Source organism: Lissotriton helveticus, chromosome 5_1 (genome assembly GCF_964261635.1).
Source record: "Lissotriton helveticus chromosome 5_1, aLisHel1.1, whole genome shotgun sequence".
In the NCBI taxonomy this organism is placed as follows: Eukaryota; Metazoa; Chordata; class Amphibia; order Caudata; family Salamandridae; genus Lissotriton; species Lissotriton helveticus.
This window is the reverse complement of record NC_136065.1, coordinates 605587797-605605582: the sequence shown is the minus strand read 5'-3', so window position 1 is coordinate 605605582 and position 17786 is coordinate 605587797. Positions and strand designations below refer to the sequence as shown.

At 46.2% G+C, this 17786-nt stretch overlaps 1 protein-coding gene across 2 annotated transcripts in view; it reads left to right on the top strand.

Annotated features, from left to right (window-relative positions):
• The first annotated feature begins 828 nt into the window (after positions 1–828).
• Positions 829–17786, top strand: part of PHYHIPL (phytanoyl-CoA 2-hydroxylase interacting protein like) — a 202803-nt gene continuing 185845 nt past the window's right edge. The window contains exon 1 of one of the 2 annotated variants that reach the window (XM_078642969.1): positions 829–953. Coding sequence is in view for 1 of the 2 variants with exons in the window: in XM_078642968.1 (XP_078499094.1) it covers positions 2064–2169 (106 nt within the window). In the remaining variant the exon portion in view is untranslated. Of the gene's footprint in view, positions 954–1634; positions 2170–17786 lie in introns of those variants that run through there. The other variant, XM_078642968.1, reaches the window with a different exon arrangement.

Below are 17786 nucleotides of genomic sequence, written 5' to 3'. Positions count from 1 at the left end.
CTACCTGTAAACAAATGTGACAGAAAGGTAAAATAAAGTCACGTTCCAATTAGGAAAAACATTAGCTTAACATTAACATTTTTTTTTTGTAATTCTTTAGCATTGGCTACAGGAAACAAAAATGCTAAAGATTTACAAAAAAAAACCATAAACAATTCTAAAAGCACTAACTCTAATGCTGCGAGACCTATTGCATTTCCAATGCTTGTTGTTTACTTGTGTTCTTTTTCCGTTCGGAAGGAGATGTGTTACGTTGGTACCTTTCCCTCTTGCAAATGTCCCCTGCATGTTCCCGTCCCTGCCGCTCATCCCCGTCCCTGCCGCGCATCCCCGCATTTGTATACATTACGTCAGATGGCGTTTGTACTTTGCTATCTGACAGTTAGTTGACAGTTGATGAGGGCAGTTGCAGCTGTCCATGATTTTGAGCTGGTGACCGGAGCTCTCTACCCGGTGTGTCGTATTTACAGGAAATAAAGTGACACCTTCAAAAATACCGTGTGTTTACTTTACACATATATAAACTATATCTTTGATTACCTTAAATCTAACCCTTTTTAAACAGTTCGGATCAACCAACATGTATAAAAAACAGTCTACTATCCCGTCCAAGTGCAAAAGATAACAAAAAGCGGTAGAAACTTGATCACCAACCAAGTGGGAAAAAAAACACATCCAAGCACAAGCAAGGGGGGAGAGGGGGGGGGGGGACTAAAGGCCGCTCTATGATTTGCACGGTTCACAATTGCGCCACTTTAGACGCACATTAACATGACTCTAGGTAGACCTAAAAAGAAAGGCTTCAAAACCACCTTTTAAAAATACATTGCCTTCGCGGACTCACACCAAACAAGTGCCTGGGGCAAGGTTGTGGTAAACCAACTGCACGTGAGGTACGACTCCATCCGGGCACCGAAGACATCATTACCAGACCACAAAAACGAACGAAAGTGGTAAGTACCGCTTACCACATACCGAACGTGAGCGCATCCCCAAACTTGGCCCGTCACCCCGCCAAAGGCTGTTTCGCACGCCTTCCTCCCCGCGGATCGCAGCGTGCTCAAGTTCAACGGCCGCCGACTGCGCATCTGGAAGGCCGCGGGGGAGGGGCAGAGGCCTGAGCCGTTGCCACCCAGTGGCGTCCTTCTCCTCCGTTTATTTAAAAAGTAAATCAAACCCAAATCGAAGTCAAAATATGGAATGAAATCCGAATGGAACCAACATAAATTAGCAGTATTGGGGCGCTTTGGATTTGTTTCTGGAAAAAATAACGCACTTATGGTTTCGCCCATCTGCTCGGTGTGCCTTAACTCCAAGTTTCGTTCTCAAAAAATACGGTTTCGCACCTTACTCACTCATGTAAGATATTGGTGGGCCTTTTATGCGGGGCTTCCTTTGAAACAGTGACGATGCAAGAAATGCAACCCAACGTCGAACACGTGAGCGAGCGTGTTAATTAATCTGTGGTGAGAAGCCTATAAAACAGCCTGGTAAAAAGTCCCGGGGACGCGAACGTGCCTATACTTGGAATTATACTACAGTTTACAAGAACGCATAACTTGGGAACAAAATAACGGTTTTTAAAATAATGTTTAAAAAATCCGGAACTGCTCTTGTTGTAGGTGGTCTTGTTGGTCCTGCTGCATCCTTTCTCCCCTCCCCGGCTGTCACCACGGCTGCGGCTGTACGGTGGGCGTGTGAGGCCGCCCAGGGCTGAGCCTATGGCTGCATGCGCGCCTCCCCTTTCCTCCGCGGCGCAGGCCATGCACCGGTGCGCCATTATTCACTGTGGCGGGATTCTCTGCGAAGGAAATCTGCAGTTTCACGTTTGCACGGTGTATTCCTGAGCTCCCCTCCCCCTCCGCTCCGCTCCCTCTGCATCACTGCGGTGAGCAAATCAGGGGCGCGGGGCCCGTGACGGCCCGCGTGGCTCCTCCTCCTCTGCCCAGGCTGTGACAGGCAGCACCGAGGAGAGAGGCAAGGCACAGAGCGACTGGACCTTCGCACGCCCCCCAGCCTCAAGCACGGCGTCCGCAGGAGCACCGCACTCTCCCCGGGGCAGCATGGAGGTGCCCCGGATGAGCCACAGCATCAGCAGCCCCACCAGCCCCTGCGAGGATGTCATCAAGAACCTCAGCCTGGAAGCCATTCAGCTCTGCGACAGGGACGGTAAAGTCGACACCTCTAATCCCCCTCACATGAAGCGGTTTTATTGAGACTAATATGAGATAATAATCACAGCGTCCCCACCATTCTTTGTTAGCGTCCCCATCTGCTCCTGGTGGCCCTGACTGCTGGAAATGTCGCCTACTCATGCACCCCAGAACAAAAGATTGGGGGGGGGGCTTTTTTCTCGTGGCCAATACCCAAATATCAATTCTTTGCAAAATGAACCTTTGCAATGCATCTGGCCAGGGTGTTAGCTGTACGTTAATTTCGAAGGGTAAATATTTTTTCCGGTGCAATAGCTTAGCTAAAACGCATGTGGTTTCACGATGAGCATTTCTCGTTTCAATGCAAACTATTGAGTTGGTTGAAAAAAACACACCATTGTAGATACGAGTTATATGCGATGGCCCAGGGAAACGTATCTTTGCATCTACATCATCTATAATATACTGATCCCATATAATGCAGAAAACAAAAGGCGGTGACCATACATTGTGCTGGAATCGGTGATAAGTGACGCATGGTATACATAAAGGTCGAGGGGTATGGGAATGAACGCTAAGGGGGCGCGTCCCATGGTTGCATGGTTCAGCACCATGGACAGACAGAGCGAACATTCAGGATATATCAGTTGCTGCGGTGTATCCGCACTGAATTGGCCTGCTATGTGTACCGCTGGTTTAGAGCTTCTGCCCTCCTGCAGCTTTGCTGTTCGTGGGATGCTTAACGTGTGCTAAGCTGCTCCCGCTACTGTGCTCAACTCAAACTTTCAATTTACATATGCTCTAAAATCCACCAAGGAAATGGGAGCGCCACTTATATTCTGCTGTGTAAAACGTAGATGAGTGGCAAAATGCCATTGCTTTTTACTGTTCAGGTAATCGCGCATCAGATTCTATAAAGAATATATGTGTGGGCGTATATATATATATATATATATATATATATATATATATATATATATATATATATATATATATATTTTTTTTTTATTCAAAGTAGAAGGGTAGATAAGCCTCGTGTAAACAGTATAAATGTTGATCCAGGTAGAAACACTAGGCTTAAGTGCATCCACAAATTACATGGCTTTTGGTAATTTAAAATACTAGGTCCACATCAGAGAAAATGGCACCCGTCAGAGCAGTCATTTTTTAATAAAAGAAATGCGATATAGTATATATGCAACTACACGAATATAATTATTTCATAACTTTTTCACTGTCTTTTAATTGATTTTTTTTGCAACCTGGCTTCCAAAGTACTGGAAGTTTTAGTCCGCGCGATTCATGTAATAGTCCTACAACCTGTCTTTCTCGTGGTGTTCATTGGTCACGTACAGGAATCCATGGTTTTCATTCCTTTATTAAAAATGAAATTCAGATATTGCATTCATAAAGGCTGTTTACCTTGTAAGGCTTCGATTAATGTTTGCTGTACCTTTCATACTGCATATGTTGTTACATATCTTCAGTTATAGGGAGTATGTTATCGACTGTACAATATGATGACGCCATAAACGTTTTTAGAGACATACCTCAAATATAGTGTTTTAGGAAATGGTGTTTTATCCAATTTGTGATTAATGCAGACGGTTTGTCGTGGCATGAAGGTTCATAAAATGCTCTGCGTGGATTTTTTTCTCTCGAGAGTTGGAGTGGAGGGGGCGTTTCCTCAGTTTTGGATGGAACGCTGCTGTGAAGATCGGCTAACGCTATGTTATGTTTTATTGGTTTTGAACACTACAGCCAGGATGAAATGTATATTTTCAGTATTTGTAGGCTAGCGTACTTGACTGCGTCAACATTAGTCAAACTTAAAAAAAAAAACACTATTATACTGGTTCAATTTTAAAAATATCTCACTTTAAATTCATTAGGTGCCTTACTGTTTCTTCCATTGAGTGAGTTGTCTAGTAGTCATTTCCGTTATGATCAACACTCCACAATGACAAAAACGTGCATTAACAGGTTATAGAAAAAAATATGTAAATAGTCTGTGAGTACCACCAACACACCCTTTTTTAGAAACTGAATGAACGTATTCGCCTATTTCAAGATCGCTCTTTCAGGCGGCTGCCAGAAAGAGAGGCAATTGTGCTTCTGTCTGGTTCTGAATGGATGGATGTGTACAAGGTACCTACTGTATCCTTCCAGAAGGTGGCCGTGTTCTCTTTTTGAATTCAGGGTTGGAGGATTCTACAAAATTCAAATCAGTCAGTTACGTTCACGTCTGTGAAACAACAGCATGTTTTGTCTCTGGAGGAAGGTATTTATACCAGATTTGAAGTATCTCGGGGTTGAGTTGACGTTTCTCTTGTTGGTATGTTAGTGTATCTGCAGAACCCAGATTTCACCTCACTATCATTTCCACGTTTAGTATGGCATTGCTTATACGTTTACTAGTCAATGAAATGCGAAAAAATGATTGTGTAAATGTTTCCATGCCTGTGCTACCCACCTACTCTTCATTTGACATTTTGTTAAACCGAAACTAAGCAATTTCAGAATTCTGTTATGTAAAACATGAAGTTACCACTCTCAATGTGCAGTAAAAACACCTACACAGCACACGCACTCACCATTTGCTCTCCCTCATAAACATCAAATGTCGTAAAGCCAGAATTAGGACACAATCATATTGCACAGAGGGACCACCACTTTTTAAAATTAATGATTGCAAGCAAAAACCAAGAACAATGTCTCCTTTTGAAGATAGCAGCACTATTAACGTGATTGTCTCACAGTAATGTTTAGTGCAAAAATATCCACAATCACTGATGCTTTTCACTGTTAGGATTTAAGTTATCCAGGCCAGCATTACCTCCTCGTTAGTCTTCCTCGCCACATGAGTAACATAGTGAGCTTCAGCTCCACACCAGAACCCTCCAAAGCAAAAGAAGTCAGCCTCCCATGCCTCCCATCCCTTCCCAATATGGCCGACCCATTACACCCCTGACCTCTATAAGAGGCGGGCCGGCCCAACCCTTCAGCCTGTTTTTTTAGTTCTGCGCAGGCTCTCCGAGGCGCGTACAGGTAAGTGTGTTCCTGCTTTAGCTGGGAGCATGGGTACCTGGGTGGAGGCCCTGCTCTAGCGGGCCCATGGACACGGGGATCCTCACCCCTTCCTTCCCCTGTTCACTTGCTTGGGGGCGGTTAGGCTCTGCTGTAGCGAGCCACGGATTAATAGGGGGCGGCCGCGGGCTCTGTTTCCCGGCCCCTGCAGCCGTGGAGGCTTCCGGTGCATTTTTTTCCCCGTCTGGGTTTGCTAGCGTTTGGACCCTCCCAGCACACATGGGCTTCTGGCACGCTGGTCGCTCACTGTGACGGGTCCACTCACCATTGTATCGACCGGCCTCCAGGTGCACTCGTTATGGTAGAGTGATCGTGGGCGGTTTTTCCGCTGCTGGTTGGAGATTGCTGGGAGGGGCCGTGTTTGTGCGTGGGTCTCACGGGTCCTGGCCTTCCTTCCTGAGACGGCGTCCGGGACGGTGGCAGTTCCCGGCGCCGTTCCGCACCTCGCTTCCCTCTCTGTCCGTCCAGGCTCGTGGTCAGACCTGCACCGGTGAGTGGCGGCGCTCCATTTCTCCCGCACGATCGTGCACCGGGGACCGTTCTGAGTTTTTCGCGGGGGAAGGGAGGGGCGTGCATTTCCGATGTCCGGCCGGCACCCTCTCCTGGCTCCCCTGCTCACTGTGGGCGCGTGTGCTGGCGGTTGCCGCGTGCGCCTGCTTGCTGCCTGGGTCCGTGCACTGCTGCCATGACCTCGATTACGTCCTGTCCCGTTTGTAGCCGCGCACCTCGCCCGTTCCTCAGGCTGTTTCTGTATTTTGTGTGTTGCCTGTCCTTGGGTCCTTGTAGTCCTTCACTGCGAAGTTTGGTATGGGGCTCTTGGCGATGCTGGTCATTCTCTCTGTTTTTGCAGTTCTGTTTGCTGTCTTTTGTAGCGGCATCATGGAGCGGTGGGTGCCCTGTACCTTGCTCTCCTTTCTTCTCCTTTGGACCCTTATTCTTTATTCTGGGTGGCCTTCACGGGTTCCTTGGGACGGTTTCCCGCTCTTCGTAATGGGTTATTTGAGTTTTGCCCTTCCTGTGCGTGCTGGTGGGGGCACTTACATCGACCTTTGGCCCAATGGGTGTGTGTTCCTGTCCTGGTATTTGTTACTGGCATTTAGGGGTGTGTTACGGGGCCACGGCTTCGTTTTGTTTTCCTGGGTTGTCCCTGACTCCTTTCTTCCTTCTGGGCTTTGGGTCAACGGACCATCCATCCTACCCTCGTTTGTTATGCGGGGTCTGACCTGGTTGGTCTCTTGATTAGGCGTCCTCCTGGGGATTCCGGGGGCTGTGGGCTACTGCTTGTCTGTTGGGGGTGGGCGGCTGTTGGCGCCGGTCCAGCCTTCTCTGGGCCGCTTCGATGGTCTCAATGTGGGGTTTTACTTCTGGCACCAAGGAGCTATAGCTCGAAGGTAAGTCTTGTACCTTTGGTGGAGCTCGCCCTCACAGGCCAGGGTTCGGATCCTGCTATTGCTGTTGAAAGTGTCCCCAGGTGGTACGTTTTTGGCTTAGTGGTCTTCTGCTTCCTCTGCAGGGGCGGGGTTTGTCCTCGTGGTCACAGGTTCGCATTCCGGCGGGTCCACTCAGCCTTTCATCCATTTGAGGTCGTTACTGGAGTACCATTGTGTTGGGTAACGATGATCATGTTATTCAGCGCCTTGCGGCCCATGGGTGTTATGTACGCTTTATGTATACGTGTGTTGTGATACCGTGTCGCCCTCTCCTCCTCCTGCTCCCTGGCTTGTCAGGCGGCTCTCGCTCCCCCGTCCTGTTCGTGCTTTTCCTCGCTTCCTGGGGGATGGGGGCTCTGTTGGGGGCCTTCTGCTAACTCTCCTCACGTCCTGGGTGGCTCTGTATCGGTTCCTTGGGTCCTGCCCCCTCCTGGGCCGCTCCAGTTGTCGGTTGGTGGGCTCCCCTGCTCACGTCCAACGTGCTGCAGCTCTTTGCTTGGTCTACTGCCTTTGGGTGGTGGCAGCTTGGTCGGGCCTGAGGTTCATTTCACACCTCTGCTGGGGTGTGCGTTTTGTCCTATTCTTGTGGGGTCGCCTTTTGGCTGTCTCTCTGGTCGGAGTCTCTCTGGCCTCATGGTTGGGGTCCTGGTCTCTTGCTCTGTAGATTAGGTGCTCAATCCCTGGTCTTTCCTTGACTCTGTGTGCTCATTTACAATTGTCTAGGCAATGTTATTTCTTTTGCTCCTTTTCCGTCGGTTCCTGTCCATCTGGTTCCTGCTGCCCCTTTTGTTTTTGTTTTTCAGATCTGCTCTAGCGGGCTCTGATGTTTGCGGGCTCTCCGAGTTGTCACATGGCGGGGAATTGCCCATTGCTGTTGCCAGCTCGAGCAGGTCCTCCTCCCCTGGGCCGTGGGTCCTGCTATAGCGGGTCCTCGCCCCTTCTTACCTGTGCTACCCTATCGCAATCTGACTCAGTCCGTCGGCCGGGCCGTTTCGTGGGCCTGTTTCAGACAGGATCTGTAATCCTGGTTGTTCCCGAGGATGGACAACTAGACCTCTCATTGCCTACTATGGGCTGGTGTCGTGCTGGCGATCACCGAATCTGGAGCGCCAGGTTGCCCGTAGGGTGACTGTTTTCGCGCTATATGGATGTGCCATACATACATACTTATGAGCATTCCTTGGTAGGGGCCTTCCTCTGGGCGTGTTTCTGGTGGTTTTTTTGTGCCCGCTTGGCTGGTGGTGCTTGCCCGGTCTGTCTGTTGGGGTTTCTTCCCATCCGGTTGGTCTTGGTGCCTCTATGCTCTCCTTGGTTCCGGCTCCGTCCCTACTTTGCCTGTTCCGTTGGTGTCCTTTCTCTTGCCCCGGTGGCTCCCTTTCCCGCCCTGTTACGGGTGCAGCCTGTGGTCTTCTTGTTCAGGTATCCCCTTCCCGGATGTTGATGGTCTCTTTCTATCCTGTTGGGCGTGCTTGGCTTCCCGGTCTGTACTGGGTCAGTTGGTTCACCTGGTGGCGGGTTTCTCGTCTGGCTTCTGTTGGCCGTTCCTTGGCTGGTCTGGGGTTTTGCCCCGGCCCTGCGAGGGCTCATTGTTTCTATTCTGGGCAGTTTTTCAGCTGCCTCGTTCTCCGGGGGTTGCTGGGTTTGCCCCTTTGGTTTTTGGCTCGGTTGTTCCGTTCCTTAGCTGTGTCACTTTGGTTCCGGTTGGGGTCGCCGGTGGTGTCTGTCTACCTTCTCGTCTGGTCTCCCGGCTTTCCGATTCCTCTGGTCCCTTGGCTTGCTCGGGGTCTGGGCTTGTTTGGCCTGGCTGGGGCCTTTTGGTCAGTTGATGGTACTCGCCTGGCTGCTTCTCCCTTGGTTTCTGCTGCTATGGGTGTTGGTCCGGGGGCGTTGGTACCATGATTTGTATTGTGCTTCTGGTGGCGCTGGTTCGCGCAGGACAGGGGTTTGGGTCCTGCCGCTGCTTTCGTGTTATACCAGTGTTATGTTCGGACGGTGCTTTTTGTTCGGGGGTACTGGTTTTCCTGGTTCTCCTTGCCCGTGGTGGCGGCCTGCGCTTCCTGTCTGGATTTTGCTTCCTCTCTTCTTCTTTGTTCCTGGATTTGAGGTGCTGGTGCCTGCTGGCTCTGGTTTTCTCCCTGAGGGAGTTGGCATTGCTCGGGCTTGTTTCGCCCTGCTCTTCCGTCCTTCTCGCCTTTGGTGTGTTTCTACCTGTGGCCTTTCCTCTCTCCCGCTCCTGTTCCTGTTGGCTCTCCGTTGTTCAGCTGGGTCGGACCTGGTGTTGACTGGCTGTATGCCCTCCTGGGTGTTCGCTTCGGTGGCTCGCTTGCTGCATGTGGAGCGTTCCTGGGGCATTTTGCTTGGCCCCTTGGCGGGGCGGTCTCGCTCCTTCGTGCTGTGTTCCCCTCCCTATCAGGTTCTGTTTGCTTTCTTGTCCATGGTGGCCCCTGGTGGGGTTTTGCTTCCTCTCTGGTGGCTTGGCCTTGGGCATGGTCCCTTACGCTCTTCGGGTTCCGCGGGCGTCCTGATGGGCTTTCCGCTGTTGCCCGGTTGGGTTCCCTTTGGGGCCGGGCCGTTCCTGCGGCTTCCTGTGTCTGTTTTGCCTTGTGCCTGCCTGGTTTTTCTCTTTGGTGTTGCGCTCCCTTCCGAGGGGTCCTTTGTGCGACTGGGGTTCGTGTCCCGCCTGTTTCTGTCCTTGCCCTTCATTTTTTGTTGTGGTTCGGTTGGCGTGCTGGGTTCCTTTCGGCACCTCTTCCATTCTGTCGGCTCCTGCCGGTCTGTGTTGTTTCATCTGGTTCCGCTGCTTCTGTCCTCAAGTGGGTTCTACTCTCTCGATGTTGCTGGTCCGCCATGCAGTGTTGCTGTTTTTTCGGTCAGGCTGCTTCTCTTCCTGCTGTGGCTTTTTGTTGGGTCGCGGTGGTTGGGTTGCCCTCTGCTTCTTTGGTGCCGGTGTCTGGGCTTGCTCCCCTCTCGCTTGTGGCTGTCCATTGGGTGGTCTTGCTGTGTTTGGGTCGGCTTGCTGCCGTATGTTCTGGGCGTGTTTGTTGTGGCTTTTGGCCCCGTACGGTCTGGTTCCGTGCCTTCTCTGTCCTCCTTCGGTTTTTGGTTGGGCGGTTTTTGTGGCATACCTGCGGGTCCCGGGGGTCCGGATTCTCGGCCCTTCCGGTGTCTCTCTGTCCGGGGCTGGTTCTTCCTGCTCGTGGTTGCCTCTCTCGCGGGTGGTCCTTCCACTTGTCTGGTCTTTTGGGTTTGCCTGCATCCTTGGCTTCCCCTTCTGGTCCGTTGGTTTCTTGTGAGTTTCCATGAAGCCGCTCGGCTTTGGTATGTGCTCACTATGTTACTTATGTGGCGAGTAAGACTAACGAGGAGGTAATGACCCGGTTACTTACCGGTAATCTTCATTACTCCGAGTATAGTCTACCTCGCCACATGAGTTCCCATCCCTCCCTCCCTGTCTGGCTGTCGGCTTCATGTTTAGGCTTGGTAGTTTCAGGCTGAAGGGTTGGGCCGGCCCGCCTCTTTTAGAGGTCAGGGGTGTAATGGGTCGGCCATATTGGGAAGGGATGGGAGGCATGGGAGGCTGACTTCTTTTGCTTTGGAGGGTTCTGGTGTGGAGCTGAAGCTCACTATGTTACTCGTGTGGCGAGGAAGACTATACTCGGAGTAATGAAGATTACCGGTAAGTAACCGGGGCATCTACTCCTTTTGAGACCAGATTCAGTTGAGGAAGTTCTGGGAAAAGGCTAGCTAATTTGAATCGGCTCAGAATCCGGAGTACATAACTGTTTGGTTCTGTGTGTGTGTATGTGTGCTCGTGTGTGTGTTTGTTTGTGTATTGGCTAGCAAATATAATTTAGTGGTTGCCAGGAGCAGCTTCTGCCTCTGTGTTTCCCCCTTAGTTTCCCTGGCACTGCTTTGCTAACCCTGATTCCAGCTGTTCTGGCAGAAGCAGCAACTGAAAACAGAGCTCCAAGATCCCTGTTTTCTTCCAGTAGTTTCCCCTTCTTGTCCTCTCCCCAGCATCTCAGATTAAAATAGGGGACTGTTAAGGTGTTAAAGGCTGGGACAGAGCGTTCAGTTTTGATGTTGGTGATAACTGAGGTGTAATGTTGCTTATTTCCAGTAGTGTCTTCTTCATGACCTCCCCCCCAGCATCACAGAATAAAATAGGGGGATGTTAAAGGTGGGACAGAGCATAAAGGTTTTATGTTGGTGTTAACAGAGGTGTCATGTCGGTTTTGCTACCCATGGCACGTTTGTTAATTCATGTCCATGATTTGGCGACATACCCAAAACATGGCATGTACTAGAATGAGATTGACAAATTATGTCTGTTTAAATTACTTTAAAGTGACATTCTTGTACTGGATGGACCATATATTGATTACACGGAGATTACCAATACGTTTTCATAATCTTTATCTGCTTATTCTTAGTAATGCTTGTGAATTTAATAATTTAAAAAAGTTATCTAAAATATGAAACCGCGTCTAAAAGATAACAGTTCTTAGTTAGCTAGAAACTTAAGAGAGTATATGGGTGACTTTTAACAATATTTAGGGAAACCTACACTAACAGCTTGACTACTCTTGTTATGTAATCGCCACAGAGACAATGGGGTAGGTTAACTTCTTTATTTAAGTAAAAGGCCAACACTTCCTCACACAATGGAAGTCCCTCTGTAACTGATCCAACTCCCACTCATCATTCCCTTATTCTAAGCATAACAACAACCACACGATGTACATAGTAATACCAATGCATAGCACGTGGTTTTAGAGATAAACGCAAATCTTAAGAGTTGCAGAGTGGAGGAAACTAGGCCCAGTTAGAATAGCTAAACCTTAGAATTATGGCCTTGAAAAGCATCCTTCATCGCTTGGCAAAAAAATGGGATAAGTCTAATGCCCCTTGTGTTAAAGGATTAGTTGGAGAAGCTGGAAGGCTGTCCAGATGCTAGGCCCAGTCAGGTCTCTTGGAAAAACAGCCCATAACAGTGTTAGGAAATATCATACACGGAGGAGGTGGAGGATGGGGCAGTGAAAACTACAGTCATGGAGGACAGATACTTCCTGGGATGGGTCTAAGACACGCTGCCCAGCCTCTAAAGAGCCGGTATTGGACTAGCGGGTCAGATAAGTAAGAGAGCTATTAAGGTTCACCCGACATGTAGGCTATTGTCTGGCAAAATTGGTTGTTTTGACTCCTTTGTTTTTTGTACCAGTTCCCACTTGTATTTTGATACCTCAACCTTTTTCATTTTTCAAAGTATTGAACTTTTGATTTGGACCACCTTCTGTTTATCTAGCAAAACTTTGTTTCCCAGTGCTATGGAGGTTTGCTAGTTACAGTGTGGCTCCTCGCTTCATCGTATTAGTTGTCACCTGCATCCTGCCTCTATAATGCTGTGCCACCCCGTAATTTAGAGTCCAGTCCAGGTCTTCCTTCACTCCGCCTGCTGGAACAAGTGTATCTTTATCTTTGTTTCTTACCTTTCTCTCCAATACCCCCTTTTCCTTTCCAATACGTTTTCCCCTCTGTTTTGAGTTATACAACATACATGGATTAACCTACAAGGGGAAAAGGTGGGATTTATCTCGCTATCGGACAACAAGCGATCCACGGGTCATTACCGTTTGCTCTGGCAGGGTGGGAGCACAGCTACCGCCCTGTCATAGCAAACACTGCTTTGCCTCTTGAAAGCAAGATCAGGAAACCTGCTCTTGCTTCCATGAAGCAAAGCAGATTTGGTTTTGGACAAGGGCAGCTGCATGTTAGCAGCTCCCCTTGCCCAAGAGTAATGCCGGCTCCCGCAGGAGGCGGGGAGACGGCTGGGACCGCGGGGGTGTTGGGGCTCCCCCGCGATCCCCGACCTGAGGGCCGGTCCCGCAGGATGGGGGTCCCATTTATTTATTTTTTAAAAAACCGAAGGCCGGCCCCGGGGGATGGAGTCCCTGAGACCATAATTGGCCTCAGGAGGAGGGCCATTCTGCCGCCCTCTCAAAAAAAACCAAGGCTGGCCTGGTCCCGGGGAATGGGGTCTCTGGGGCCATAATTGGCCTCGGGAGGGCGGCCACACCCTGCCTCCTTATTTAAAAAATGTTTTTTAATCTGGCATGCCACGGGGGATGGGGTCCTCGGGGCGAATACCGAATAATGGAAGTGGGGCGTTGTTTTTTCTTTCTATTTTGGAGTCGCGACCCCAACGCGGCTCTCAGCGCGCCCCCATGTAACGTCGCGTTGAATTCGTGATTCACCTCAAATAATTTAGTAGTATATAATTTAGAAGGTAGTGTTGTATTTGTGAAGTTGTTTTAAAGAGAAACTGTGATTGAAGTTAATGACAAGATAACAATTGATAGTTGATTATAATATATAAAATTAATAGTTAAACCTGAAAAGTGTATTGTGTTGTAGTACATTGAAATCATGCATTTGCAGATTCGCGTTGGGTGCGTGAATCCACCCCCCAAAAAAATATGTATGTGTAAAAAAAAAAAAATTTCGATAAACTATTGTGTTATATAGTAGCTCTAAAAAGAGCCCTTGTTTTTATTATGAGTTTGTTGTAGCTACATGTAAGTGCGGATGCACAGCTTTAAGTTGTTGAGAAAAACTCTGTTCGCATGATCTGTGAAGTGTACTCCATCACTTCTGTAGATGTCATCCATATCAAAACCTAGATTGTTATATCTGGAGCCCATCCTATGGTCTCTGAGGTAAGCAGAAACAGCTTTACTGACTTTCTTCCTTGATTTCTAATTCTGTGGACAGAATTGATTTGACCACCTCCATTTCTGTCTTTGGCATATATTAGAGTATACAAAGACAGTTTGGGGGAAAAGCAACATAAATTGTGCAAAGGTATCCTTCATGAGCATTTCCAGTCCTACCCCAGTCAATGTGCCTAGGTCATTGCCACCACAGTGCACAATCATGAGGTCAGGGGGTTGGAGATGCAAAAAGGTTTCAACCACAGGCATCAATTGGTGCCACTTTAATCCTCTCTGCAATCCATTTAATATCCACATTTTTCAAAGCTAGGTCTTTGTCAATACCTCTGGGTTCAGCATATCTTTTGCACCAGAAAACACAGCTGTGCCCAATAATCCATACTGTAAGCATCTTGAAGGGATGTCTGGAAGTAATCAAAAGATGTCTGTAGCTGAGGTAGTCAGTTGGTAGAATGAGAGGTATCTAAAATGGTGGACAAGATGCTGTTTAAAAAAAAGTAGAGAATTGATTGGCAGTTTAAGAACATTGTACACAAAAATAGGGTGCATGTTACTTTCTCTAAAACGCATATTTGTTATTGGTTAGGAAAAAATGTTTGAAAGGTACAGTAGATAGGATAAGGTCATATTTTGCAAAAGTCAACCACACCTGCTGTTTGCATTTGTAACCTTGTATGCTGAACTTGAAAATATGGTAAACTTGTGACCTGTTAGTTCAGTTGAATGTTACTATGGAAACTGGCATTAAGCAGAATGGGGGAAGGGTTGAAACTTAACTGTGGACGTAAAATGTAAAATTGTAATTTATATATAAGTGATATGTTATTAAAGTATAATTTCACAAGTCAGTACTATCTTTAGAAGTGGTGTGTCGTTGATAAAATAGTGGTATTTTTATTTGTAATATATTTTTGAACCCCGTATGGATTCGCGGCTCCATCAGGTTGGTGTGCGGTGGAGTCACGAGTCCCAAAAAATTCCAGAACCAGTTTGTTCACTTTTAGAAGTCAGTTGATAAGGGTTAATATGTCTAACCAATAGAAATGTGTTTTACAATTAAAATTATGTAGGAAGCAATGTGATTTGTTATTTATATTTCTTTGTGTGGAGAAAGAGAAGGAAAGTTTGCCATTATTGGTTTTACCTTGTTGAATGCTGCATTACATTGATTGTGTGCAAACGAAAATCTTTTATGAGTTTGTGATAGTTCATATTCTACAAATCAATTTAGAAGTTAAGTTATAAATTTGTGAGGTGTATTATGTATTAGCTTTATTTTTAATCTTTAAAAATTATTCAAGAACTGTGATGTTTGAAATATATTATTAAATGTAGAGATGTGTATTGTAGTTTGTTTGATTGTAGTTAAATGTTGTTTGAAATAGATTCTGTATAGTAATATGTGTATATTGGAAGATGGATTAGTGATTATTGTAGTTTGTTTTAGTGTGTGGATATGTACATTTGGAGTATACTGCATAACTTAAGGTGTCGCTTTCAAACTGGAAGTGCAGTCTGTCAAGTTTTAAGGTGTGCATGGACTTGTGTCTGAAGTATGTCTCTACTTGTATATGTATTTTCACATTTCTTATTCATTTGAAGGTGCATGATGTATAACAAAGAGGTGTTGTTACTTTTTATGTGGTAGGCTCAAGACTGAGTAGTAGTAGAATGGTGACGATGCAGCATAAAAGTGGGGTTTAAAGATGTTGACATAAGGTATTAGTGATTAGGCTTATTTATTTAAGTCCCTAGAGAGGTTCAGTTGAAATATGCCCCATAAGTTTTGGTCTTTGCTTGAAATTGGAAGTTTGTTCTGTGAATTTTTGAGGTGTGGTAGTGTTGTGGTATAGACATATACATGCATGCATGCTTTTAGGAATATGGTGAGACTTTTAGCAGAGACATTTGAAGGGTTTCTGCTTTGTATTTGGCTTGGTGTAACATTATAAGTAGTTGTAGAAAGACAAGGCAGCAGCACAAAAGTGAGGTTTGAGATATGTTTGTAGACATATTATTTATTAGAGCAATTTGTATGATGTGTGTAAATGTATATTTCATATATACTGCATAATTTTCAGTGTGTGTTTGAGATTTGAAGTGTTGTCTGTGAAGTTTTGAGCTGTGGATGGTGTTGTGACTGAGGTATGTCTCTACTTGCACATGTATTATGTTACTTGTTATGCGTCTGCAGATGATAGATGTGTAAAACACATATATACAGTTATCTGTATATTACTTTTATATATGATGCTGCTAGCAAAAGGTACAGACATATACATGCATGCTTTTAGGAATATGGTGAGACTTACAGAAGAGTATTGTGAAGGGTTGCTAGTTTATATTTGTGTAGGTCCAATAGCATAAGTAGTTGCAGAATGGTGAAGCTGCAGCTCAAAACTGTGGTTTAAAACATGTTGGCAGAGGAATTGGTGATTAGGGTATTTTGTATGAGTGTTGAAAGGTATGGTTGAAATATATCACATTATTTTAGGTGCATATTTGAAAATAGAAGTACAGCTTTTGAAGTTGCATGGTTTTGTGACTGGTATGTCTTTACTTACAGATGTATTTTCAAATGTGTTCTGCATCTGAAGATGCTAGATTTATAAAATACAGGTATAGACTTATTTTTATGTTTGTTTTATATATGATGATACTAGGAAAAGGTAGAGATATATGCATATATGCCTTAACAAATATGGGGAGACTTTCAACAAAGGTAAGTGAAGGGTTGCTTTGCTGTTAGCTATGCTCAATACATGATTAGTACTAGAGTAGTGAAGCAGTAGTAGTAGAAAAGTGATGTTTAAGATATGTTGGAAGAGGAATGATTGATTATGGTATTTTATAAGAGTCTGTGTAAAAGTTCACCAGAAATGTGCTGCCTAAATCTAGGTGTTTGAAATCTTAAGTGTACTCTGTCAAGTTTTAAGGCCTTTATGGTCTTGTGAGTGTGGTTAAGTTTCTACTTGCACATGTATTCTAATATGTGTTATGCTTTTGGCAATAGGTACACATAGAAGCATTCTTGCTTTTAGGATTATGGTGAGAGTTATGGTAGAGACATTTGATAGGTTGCTGCTTTAAGTTTGGCTAGGCCCAATATTCGTAGACTAGTGAAGCTGTAGAACAAAAGTGAGTTTTAAGACATGTTGGCAGAAGGGATTACTGATTAGGCTACTTTCTATGAGTCTGGGGAAAAGAGTATGGGGAAAGGTACACTTGAAATACACTGCAGAAATGTAGGTGTGTCTTTCAAATGTAAAGTTCCGTCTATTTGTTTATTTCTTTTATGTAGGATGATGATTTCAAAAGGTAGCCATATGCTTTCAGGAATATGGTGAGATTTATAACAGACTCTTGTGTAGGTTTGATGCTTTATTTTGGGTACGCCCAACACCCTGAGTAGTTACAGAATTGTGAAGCTGCATTACAAAAGTGTACACCATATCATAGACCTCACTTTTGTGCTTCAATTTTAGTATTCTGCTACTACTCAGGATGTTGCACTCCTCCAATCACTCCGGCACTACCACAGTACTACTCTAATCACCCAGGCAGTACTGATGCAGTTATAAAATCACCCAGGCACGTCCTATGTACTCCTGTAATCCCCCAGATATTACCCCTCAACTCATGCAATCACCCAGACATTACCTATGTACTCCTCTTATCCCCCAGACACTACCTCTGCAATCATGCAATTACTAATGCATTAGCTACACACTGGTTCAATCACACAGGCACTACCCTTGCAGTCCTCCAATCAACCTCTCAGGATCTTTGCAATCCTCCAATTACTCAGCCAGTACCCATGCTCTTATAAAATCACTCAGGCACTATGTATGCACTTATGCAGTCACACAGGTACTATCTTAGTACTCCTCCAATCACCCGGGGAACTACTCTTGTTCTCATACAATCACACAGGCACTGCCCCTGCATTCACTTAGACACTACCCCTGCACTCATGCAATTACCCAGGCATTATCCCTGCACTCATGCAATCAAACAATCATTCCAAAGCACTGCCTCAATCATCCAGCCACTACGCATGCACTTATGTAACGACCCAGGCACAACCCTTGCACTCATGCAACCACCCAGGTACTAGCTATGCATTGATCCAATCAGTCAGGCCATATCCATGCATTCTTCGATGTACCAAGGCAGCATCTGTGCATTGCTCTAATCACGCTGGCATTATCTTTGCACTCATGTAATCTACCAGGCATTACCTATGCAGTTCTTATATCACTCAGACAGTACCCATGCGCTCTTCCAATCACCCAGGCACTAGCCATGCACTCATGCAATCACCCAAGCATTACCTATGCACTTTTTCAATCATTCAGGTAGTAATCATGCAGTGCACTACCCCT